Source organism: Tachysurus fulvidraco, chromosome 20 (genome assembly GCF_022655615.1).
Source record: "Tachysurus fulvidraco isolate hzauxx_2018 chromosome 20, HZAU_PFXX_2.0, whole genome shotgun sequence".
Taxonomy (NCBI): Eukaryota; Metazoa; Chordata; class Actinopteri; order Siluriformes; family Bagridae; genus Tachysurus; species Tachysurus fulvidraco.
Window position 1 is genome coordinate 14,756,543 of NC_062537.1, and position 10,756 is coordinate 14,767,298.

General features: G+C 35.9%; 1 protein-coding gene and 1 long non-coding RNA gene across 3 annotated transcripts; one reads left to right on the forward strand and one right to left on the reverse strand.

Annotated features, from left to right (window-relative positions):
• The first annotated feature begins 359 nt into the window (after positions 1–359).
• On the forward strand, positions 360–6,842 carry LOC113639274 (outer dynein arm protein 1-like). The gene is made up of 14 exons (XM_027141040.2): positions 360–578; positions 905–986; positions 1,808–1,901; positions 2,298–2,487; positions 2,787–2,888; positions 3,491–3,604; positions 3,692–3,759; positions 4,141–4,289; positions 4,822–4,947; positions 5,062–5,144; positions 5,555–5,723; positions 5,979–6,213; positions 6,502–6,579; positions 6,686–6,842. The coding sequence occupies exons 2-13, from the start codon at positions 929–931 to the stop codon at positions 6,569–6,571; spliced, it is 1,458 nt and encodes a 485-aa protein (XP_026996841.2). The 5' UTR covers positions 360–578; positions 905–928; the 3' UTR covers positions 6,572–6,579; positions 6,686–6,842.
• A 2,479-nt stretch (positions 6,843–9,321) lies between these two features.
• Positions 9,322–10,748, reverse strand: LOC113639320. 2 transcript variants are annotated; one of them, XR_003439808.2, is made up of 3 exons: positions 10,429–10,748; positions 10,055–10,134; positions 9,322–9,544 (listed from the first exon to the last, which is right to left on the reverse strand). It is a non-coding gene; the product is annotated as an uncharacterized LOC113639320 (long non-coding RNA). The 2 variants fall into 2 exon arrangements; XR_007138828.1 differs by lacking the exon at positions 10,429–10,748 and having other exon boundaries at positions 10,055–10,417.
• Between the last annotated feature and the right edge of the window lie 8 nt (positions 10,749–10,756).

Below are 10,756 nucleotides of genomic sequence, written 5' to 3' on the forward strand. Positions count from 1 at the left end.
AGCTATGCATCATTAAAAATAACTATGCGCATGGAAAGAATCTCGCGCATGTACACCTAAAAAAAGTCTGTCTAAAGAAATAAATGGGAAATACTAAAAGTACTAAAATACAGAGCAATTTATTTGAGTTCCATTTATAAGTTGTAAGTGATGAAGAATAGAGCACACAAAGGGAAACACTGTAAAACATCAACAGTGCAACACACACACACACACACACACACACACACACACACACACACACACACACACACACACACACACACACACACACACACACACACACTTCTATATGTCTGTATATGTGTCACGTCTTCGATGAGCTTCATTGACTTCTTCCCGTCTTTCATAATATTCTCTCACACGGAATTGAGGCGTCAGGTTTATTATCAATTCACTAGCGATGTGTATAACACGTGAAATCTGTTTTAATTTCGAACCAGAAAACGAATCAGAACGCAATCTAAATCCGAATCTTCAGAACCGAATCTTCAGGCAATACTTTATAAACTAACTTTGAAGCGAAGTTGTTGGTATCGACTTTCACAACGCTACTATTTTCAAATTAACTTTCGAAGGCAAGGAAGTATTTTGACATAACTACCGCTCTGTATTAACTAACTAAAATTAAAAATCTATCTATCTATCTATCTATCTATCTATCTATCTATCTATCTATCTATCTATCTATCTATCTATCTATCTATCTATCTATCTATCTATCTAGATCAAGTTCAAAAAAGAGTATTATTTCTGTAAAAGTTGTAAAAATATTGAACAGTAAATGAATAAAATCTGCTACTTGTGAACACTGATTCTGATTGTGATAGTGCACTACTCTTGTCATTTCTTTCACCTATATTATGCATTCATTTTTCAAAATGCCTTCTCTATGTCTTCACAGTGATTATAACTCAACATTAGTGCCATGATTCGTGGAAGAACAGCGAAAAACATAAGCTCTGCCTCGAACATTGATGCGCTGGGTATGTGTTTCTTTCCACAAGCCATCAGACTCCTTAATAACTGTACTGAGCACAACACACACACACACACACACACACACACACACACACACACACACACACACACACACACACACACACACACACATCAACTGTATGGACTGCACAGACCTACACCAAAAACACACACTTCCAATATATATCCATCAAACTGTTTACATGCTGTTTTGCACACTTGTTTTTGCTCTTCACACATGCTGTCTCACATTTCAGTCGATTGCTGTTTTGTACAATCCTTTACAATATCTCAGGTAACTGCTGCTATAATACTGTGTTCATTCCTGTATTTCTGCACATGTAATATTGATTGAACATACAGTATTTTCACTGGTCGGCACTGTTTCTTTTTATTATCTTTTGTGTATTATCTTTTGTGTATTGTCTTTTGTGTATTGTCTTGTATTTTTTGTTTGCACTGTCTTGTTTGTCTTGTCATGCACTGTCTTTCTGTCCTTTTGTCTTGTCCTGCACTGTCTTTCTGTCTTTGTCTTGTCCTGCACTGTTTGCACCAGGTTGCACAGATGCACTTTATGTATCTAGGACTAACTTACTAAGTCCTTATAGCTCTGTCTTAGCTCAGTTTTATGTAGCACCATAATCCTGGAGAAACGTTGTCTCATTTCACTGTGTACTACAACAGCTATATATGGTTGAAATGACAATGAAAGCTTCTTGACTTGACTTGATGTACATAGTAATGTGTAAATGAGGTATCAGTGAAAAACATGTAGCAGTTTAATAAAAATTACATGTCTGAGATGTGATGTGTGCATGTGTCACAGAGGAGAAGAACAGGCTGCAGAGGAAGTATCGTATCTTGATGGGAGATTTGGAGGCCGCCAGAATCCATACACAGGAGTATATTCACAAGCAGTGGTCAGTCAGACAGATACACATACATGTTTTTTTTTAATACTGCACATTTACAGGGATCTCTGCCTCATTGGTCCTTGGTTCTGGTTTGATCAAGTGCTCAGGTTAATGTATATATGTAGTTTCCTTCACCGCCACCCTGACCAGGAAAAAGTGCTGGGGATTTATAGAAACCTCACATTTGATTTTGACTCTTGAAGAATATGTTGAATTTTTACTTGTACAACATGCATTATGTTTTTGTTCCAGTCATAATCACAAAGCATCCTGATGGCTAGGATTCATCTGGTTTTATTATTGATAACAGAATTCTCATTATATTTCTCATAGTATTCAGAATTTATTATGTTGTAATCATTTTGTGCTCACTTCAATCTGTGCATGTGTGCTGCCTTTCAGGCTTGAGATAGACGTATTATGTAAGCAGCACATGGAAGTGCAGGAGAAACTGAATGTATCCCAGAGCCAACCGTACAGGCAGTCTGACAGACACTGTGGCCAGCAGCTCCGGGCTCTGCTGAAGCGCTGCGACCAGCTCGACAAGGATATGGAGAGCGAGAGACTCATTCAAGTGCAGCTTAAGCAAGAGGTGATGAACTTCTGACATCAAACAGACACACACACACACACACACACACACACACACACACACACACACACCCACACAAATTGCAAGCACACAAAAGTGGCTGAGTATTTTACAACTAAAAACACATGCTGTTCATACAGCAGCATCCTGTTTTGAATATTATGTCACACACATCAATATTATATAGTATAGACAGTTTGTGTGTTTGATGGGCTACACATTTTATGATAACACTTATTTTAAAGACATTGAAAATTATATATTTTCTGATAAGGTTGTTTGTGTGTGTGTTTAAACAGATCCAGTGTATTCAGAAGGAACTGGAAGATAGTAAGCTGGAGTTTCAGGCTCAAGAATTTGAAGAGTTCAATGGAAATAAACTGGAAAATAAACTGGAACATGTAAGTAGTATAAATAGTTTGTGTTGTGCATCCACACTAAAAATTCCACCGGAGGTGTCAGTGTCTGATGCTGTGACTGGACACTGCAGTGGACAAGACATCTTACAAATGTCTTATAAACGATCAAACTCTCTCAGTAAATCAAGAGAAGAAGCTGGACTAGGGGAAAACCACAGCTTAGTAATGCAATTGTACAAAGGGCAATGGCAATACAGGACGAGAAATCATGAGCACACGAAACAGCCATTATGGATAACAACCGACAACTAACATAGCAAACACTCAGGGTCAAATACACATGGGGGAACCAATTACAAAAAAAGTGCAACAGACATGACAAACAACCAATCAAACATGACACAGAGTCACTATTTCAAATCTACAGTTGATTATTTTCCCCAAACTGTACATCACACCACATCACAGCAATCTCCCTTGTGAAATAATGTGATATAAATATTTCCTACTGACTCCAACCTTTTATTATGACTGTAAAGCTGTTTGGCTGTTTTTATTTAAGTTGTAATATTTATCTCTGTTTCAAGTTGCATTATTTCTCTCTCTCTCTATTTTTTCTCTCTCCCTTTCTTACCCACCTACAGACTCAAAATTGTATCAACATGAAGATGGCGGAGAAATGTCAGCTGAAAAAGGAGGTAGATAAGCTGCATATGGATCGTGTTCAATTCCAGCAGTTGCACCGCAATCTGAACAAGGTCAGCATAGTGTGACTGGAGTCACAAATTAATCACGTGCATGAGAAAACACGTTGTGGTTAACACAGGACAATTTCTCTTTTACAGGAGCTTCAGAAAATCCAACGAGACATTAATGATGTTGTCGACATAACAATGGCAGCTCAGGATGAAAGGTGAACTGAATTTACTATGTTTATTTCCATATATGAGTACCACGTGGACAGGGTTCGCTTTTGGCTAAAAGAAAATGAATTCTACAATTTTTTATCTTTATGGTGTTTTAAAAGTGTTAAACCACAGCACTGTAGAATTCTCAAACCTGAATGGTCAGAAGGTGTTGATTAATTTTCTGTTGCGCGGCTTACTCTTGATAATTTTCTGTTGCATATGCAAATCACCGAGTTATGAGTCATTATAAACCCTTGAATAATCAGATGACTGACCATATTATTATTATTATTATTATTATTATTATTATTATTATTATTATTATTATTATTATTATTATTAGTGTGTATGTGAACAGGCTCTGTGTTTTTTTGCGTGATCTTCAGGGAGAAGGCCCAAATGAAGATGATGATGATGATGAGGGAGAAGAAGCGCATTGATGAATTCATGGCTACCGAGTACAGAGAGTGGAAAGGACTGGACGATGCACTCAGCCATAGACACTGTGAAAGCTCCAGATATTTTGGCACTCTTGGTAAAAATAAAAGTTATTTAAGGGTCTAGTTAAGTCTTTTGAAAATATGAGAGAAATCTAAGCTTTAACTCTAAATTATTCTAAAGAAAATGTAAAGCCCTACAATTTGTGGCACGTTTCTGTTCAGTAATATGAGCAACCACCTTTTAGTTAACAGTAATGCCTGATGATAAAGGTTATGGGGATTTAATCTTCTTTTATCATTTAATCTTCTAATCTTCCTCCTTCATCTTGTCGAAGGACCCTATATGTCACCCTATATATTTATTCCCCAGTGAAACAGGAAGTCATGGTTTATCTCTTACAGCTGTCTAACTTACAGCTAGAACTATAGGGCTTTGATTTTTCTTCTATTTATTTCAGTGAAATGTTGCAGAAGTGACAGATGAAGCTCATTAATAGTTTATAACGGTTTTAACTAACATTACAAAGAGTGGTGGTAATTCTAGAGCTGACTGATTTAGATTTCATAATTTACGTAATTCAGATAACCAGAATTGTATAGTTAATTTGATGATGATTGTTATTGAAGAAATGAAAGAGAAGTGCTGGACCGACTCAGAGGTTTCAGAGGAGGACCTAAAGGAACTTTTCCGGAGGCTCCAGGAGGTGATCAGCGAGGAAGATTTGGATATGCTAGTCACCAAACTGTTCCAGGGTGAGTCTGTTCTGTCTAATCTCAATTCAATCTAAGGTGACTAATGCTTCAGATTGGATCTGTAATAGAGCCTGTGTCTAATTTAATCCGGTTTCTGTATGATATCGTGTGCAGGTGAAGAAAGGAACTTCAATCTCTATAAATACCTGAATGAGCAAAACTCAACGTCTGAGGGTCTGAAACATCAAATCACAGAGGTAAGTAAAAATCTTTAATATTGTTTACTATTTTTCCGTAATCTAAATGTACTTGATCAGCCAAAAGATCAGCTAGCTACCAAATAATAGAAGTTTGTAATTATCAAATTAGCATTTTGCACACTAATTGTGAAACTGTGATAACGTGGCATCAGACCCAAATAAGAGATGCTTAATTTAATTACATACAGAAGTACATTTTGTTTATGGAAAATTGACCAAAATCCGCTATGAAGATGAGAACGTATAACAAAATAAATAAACAGCACAGATTAACATACTCATTTTTAAAAAATACATTTTCTATTTGTTTTAAACCAAACATGTCGCAGGTGATCGCCTGTTTATATGTTCATAACAAACACATATCCCTAAAATAGCTCACTCTGTGTTTCTGTACTTCGATCTAGTTTAAAGAGAAGATAGAGGAGATCAATGAGAAGGATCGGAAGAAGGAGCAGGAGCATCAAAAGATTCTCAAGCAGATGAAGGAGCAATGGAGAGACACTAAAGCTCAGACCCTGGAGTACCAGTCCAGGACCAAACAAGTTACTGAGTCCCTGGATCAGATTTACACAGGTGAGACGAGGAGGTCTTTATGATTAAATAATATGGAAACAAGTGAGCTAGCACACACTGCAAGTATGCAAGTTCCACGCCTAAATGTTGAGTTGTGTAGAGTATAGAAAACAGGGTCTTGTTATTTTAGTTCTGTTAAAATTTCTAATTTATATGCACAAGAAAAAAGAAATGAAGATTTTTCTTTTAATGAGATCCTTAGCACATAAATGCTGTAAGGTTTTTTAACAGATGTTTTTGTGTGTGTTAATGTAGGAGTGAAACGTGTGTTTGATAAGATCAATTGTGATCATGCGGCATTGGAAGACACGCTCTGTGATTCAAGTGGAATTAAATATTCCAGTGTGATGATATACCTGAAGATGGTGGAGGAGAAAATTGACGAGTTGCTCGCTATCCATAACTTCATCAAATCTAAGGTACAGGTTCATGATCCGGAACTGAGTGAGGAGGAGAAACAAACTTCTGACTTTGAACCTCCTTCTTTAAGGTAAGTACATCAAGATAGTAAGACTGAAAATGTTCAATTACATCTTACACGATTGGCCACCAAAGCAAACAAAATGTAAAGCTCACAGAGAGCCGACTAGACTTCCACTAATGCAGTGCAGCCATTGTACTGTATATCAGCAGCTACCATAGACACAAATTATCGCTCCCTTTTGTAGGGTGCCATAATTTTTGTCTTTAATTATTTGCAGTCGATCAATTATACATACATTTACACAAACTCAGGAGCTCAGCATTTTTGCATGACCAAGTTATGTTCATACTTCAGTGATGATGAACTGCTGCCAATCCCACATGAGGATGATGTATCATCTGGGAAGACTCTCGAAAGCGTATAAAAGGATGGGTAAGAAAACACGGACACGCACAAACACACACACAGAGTTTAATCAGGTTTTATGGTGCTTTGGGTTTCAGTTTTAATGTGTGTCTTTGTACATATTTTTCAAAAGGAAGAAGCGATGTGTGCTGAGAAGATCAAATTGGCTGAGGATAGAAAACTCAAAGCTCTGTCCAGTCACAAAAAACATGCCGGAATCTCAATAAAAAACTCAATACAAGTGTTCAATATTCTAAATCTTTTAAAAAAAAAAAAAAAAAAAGGAATTATCATGTCAAAGCTTTTGAATCTTAAGATGCCATTTAAGCTAGTTAATTACAAATATCAGTGTTGTTTCAAATTTTAAAAAGTGATTTGATCACAACTGTGGGCTTCACGTGAGAACTGCCATGACAGTATTTAAATGCTACACTCTGGAAGACTGTGTGTGGCACACTCGTTGCCTAATGAGGATATATATTAATTAAGACTCTGAGCTGCTACTTTCCTCAGAATTTGTATATTACATGAATTATTCACAAATGTTTGTGTTATTTACATTAATTACTATTTACGAATTTGCAGATAAAACCCAAAATAAAAGAAGTTGCATTGAACTAATTTCATAAAATAAAGAAAAACATTTACATACAACTCTTTATATACAGTATTTCAACTCTTTTTTCCTTTAATTTAACCCTTGGTTTTTTCTGACACAACATGGGTTCCCAACAATGTCTCTGTGTTGTTTGTGTGATTATGGAAAACAGAAGAGGCCAGTTGTGGCTGTGTGAAGCACAAACCAAAACCTTCAGCCATCCTTCACTAAATAAATAAATAAACAAACAAACAAACAAACAAACAAACATATTCTTAATTTCTTTCACTGTCTTGGAACAAAATTCAATTAAGAGGTTAATATGCTAATTTCAAAAAGAAATATGCTAATTGAAGAATCCAGGGTTGTGATGTAAAAAAATGCCTATTGGCTTTCCAGCTTTATAATATATTGGTGTTGCAGCTCTCCACATCTAATTTTTAGAAAGGTCAAAACAACATGGTAGGTTCATGGTCTATGGTTCATTCTTGGCCACTGCTCCTATCGTCACTGGTCAGTCATTTAAGAAGACCCTTTTTGGACAGAATCATTTACTGGGCAGAAATCAGTAATTAGAAAAAGCTCTATATCGGTCAAAAGTTAATGGATACTTGTTGGACAGACTGACTGGACCAACCCCTATAATCAGAACACTTCACATGTTTTGAATTTCCATACTGGGGAAAAATTCCCATGGTCCCAAATAAAAGATGGTGTGTTGCTGCTACCGAGTGGCTAAAGAAGACAGAATTTCTGTGTTCTAATATCACCTAAAAACACCCAATTTACTAATAAGGAGTTACTCTTGATAAATTTTTGTCTAGGAGCAGGCCAATTTATTAGGAACAGGCCAATTTATTAAGAACAGGCCAATTTATTAGGAACAGGCCAAAATATTAGGAACAGGCCAACAGACCTGTGTTACACTGATACAATTAAAGGGACCCGTGTAACCTTGTGCTGCAGGACTTGACGTCGGCTTTGTGGAAGCCAACATTCTATTTTCCTATTTAAGCTAAAACAAAGATTTATCAAGAGTAACTCCTCCTAGGGCTTTTGAGCCACATGCACCAAGTTTGTTGCTATTACTTTTCTAAGTGATCCGAGTTCCGGTACTGGGTCTCAAAATGGCCGTTTTTCCCCATAGACTCCCATTATAAACTTTGGAGGTTTATAACTCGGTAAGCTTTCGAACTATCTACACCAAACTCGTCCAGCTCCTTTAGGGTGATACTCTGAACAAAGTTTTAAATTAGTGTACCGACTGGCCTTTCGGTTGTGCCGCAGCCCTGGCCCCAAAATATGCAAAATCAAAAAACTTTTTACAACATTGACATGTGACATATCAAAACATTCTGATGTCGTCACATGCAACATTCTGGTGATGTCACATGAAAATCAAAAATTAACACAACATGGGCATGTCATATATCAAAACACTCTGCCCAATGTGAGTGTAATTCGAATACCAAGAGTATTCGGATGACGTCACATGCACCCTAGCTTTCTGTCCTCTTGCCTCGAAATGTAATACTGATCCTTATGTCCACTTGCCTCCAAAAAACACCGGCCTTTGTGAATACTTGCATAACATCCAATGTTCGTAAAATGTCGTGACAAACTTTACAAATCTAGTTACTGTATCTATTGTAGCACTATGATAATAGAAACAACAATGGTACCCTGTTTAAAAAAAAATGCAATGAAGCTGGTGTCATTTGTTCTTCAGAAAAGATTGATTATCCCAGTTGGTTTTTTGAGATATGAAATAATAGCTATATTTTCATGTAAATTAAATGGATTAAAGTGTGTTAAACCACATTTAAACAAAACATTAAACAACAAAGTAATTAATAGTATTCTGAAGGGGAATCAATTTTTAAGTTAGTCAATTAATCAAATCTGCTCCCAGTGAACCAGTCACCATAATACACACTATTATTACTGTTTAACTGTAATAATAAAGTATTTTAAACATGTGCAATAACAGAAATTTTGAAAAACATGCAATATTACCTATGTGCAATGTGTCTTTCCGTGTAACTACTACTCGTGGTCTCTTTCTACATTTTGTTTTGTATGTAAAACAAACTTTGCTGCTGAAACAGAGAAATTTCCCCATTGTGGGACGAATAAAGGTATATCTTATAAAGAATATTCAGAGCCTGCTGTGGAATATTTCAATTTTTATTTCTCTTGAAAAAGATCAATTTTTAATAAGAAATATACAAAATACATGAGGCACAAGTCACATTTCCAGTGCAATGCATATCAGACACTGTAACAAGTCAAATTATACCTACACAACCCTAAAAAGTGATTTAATTCCTCAATCTGCCACACAGGAACACTTGTACTGCTTGAAAGACTCGAGGCTCCATCATCAGATTATTCCTAAAAAAATTAGAGAAAAGAATAAACGATCGTGTTACATTTAGGAAGAAAATCTTCATGCACATTGAGGTGATTTTATAGACTGAACCCTCATAATACAGAATATAATCCTTCCCATAAACAGGGTCAGATGGGTAGTGAGTCTAATCATAGGGTCAGTCATAGGGTAACAAGCACGTGCTTCTTTTGTAAGAATATCAAGACAAACTATTAACCCAATCACGTGGTCGACTCCTCCACGTGGCCATGGTTCAGTTTTTATACAAAGCAATTAATCATAAATAAACTCCCCAGATGAGTTGTAACGATCAAAACAAAAGGAATTTATATTTTATATTATATTTTTTTTAAACATGACTAACATTAGCAAGCAATATACCTCCTTTATAGTATTAAATGCATTACTGTCGCAAGTAAAACGTGCTCTAATAAATCTTCTAAACAATTATTGAAATTTGTAAAACATTGAAAAAGCATGTATTTTTATACATATTTGTAAGAAACACCCACCCTAAACAACAAGCACTGGCATTGCACGAGGCGTCTAGACTAAACCCAAGAAAGTGAGCTGTCCACGAGGCGAACAAGGTCTAAAAAAAAAAAAAAAAGGACAGCGATCAGAAAAGTCCTCTTCTTTTCAAAATAAAAGCCCCATAGCTCTCGACTGGACAAAGCACACACTGCAAAAAATAAAATAAATCTGCCGAGAGCAAAATGTAACTTGTTGGCCTTGGCACAGAGCTCTGCATTTCATACTGATGTCCAAGTGAAAGGCCAGACCTCAATCTGATTGAGAATCTGTGGTAATATATAAGAGTAGAGGAAACTATGGAAGGAAATTAGAGAAATATCTAAAATAAAAATCATACATAAGGCACTCTTACCTCTTGTCAAAACATATAGTTTAGAAATTGAGCCCATTTATATTAAAAAAAAAACACATAACATTAAACTACTGTATAAACATTACTATTAAGTAGTCACAATCAAGTGAGTTTTGTTGCACGAATGAGTTTTTTGTTCAAACTGGCAACCCAAGAAAAGAGAAGGATTGACGACCGCTTCACACGTTACTATAAACAAATATTACAAAATATTTTCAAACGTATTTTTTTTGCTTGTAAATCAGACGTCGAAAAAAAAACACATTAGAAACGCAATCATTAATTCATTTATTAATCGATCGATCGATCGATAAGAACGCCACCATGT

Coding starts and splice junctions, on each gene's coding strand:
- LOC113639274 (XM_027141040.2), top strand. CDS start 929: ATGATTCGTGGAAGAACAGCGAAAAACATAAGCTCTGCCTCGAACATT. Junction 3,605..3,691: donor TGCACCGCAATCTGAACAAG/GTCAGCATAGTG, acceptor TCTCTTTTACAG/GAGCTTCAGAAAATCCAACG. Junction 4,948..5,061: donor AGTCACCAAACTGTTCCAGG/GTGAGTCTGTTC, acceptor TATCGTGTGCAG/GTGAAGAAAGGAACTTCAAT.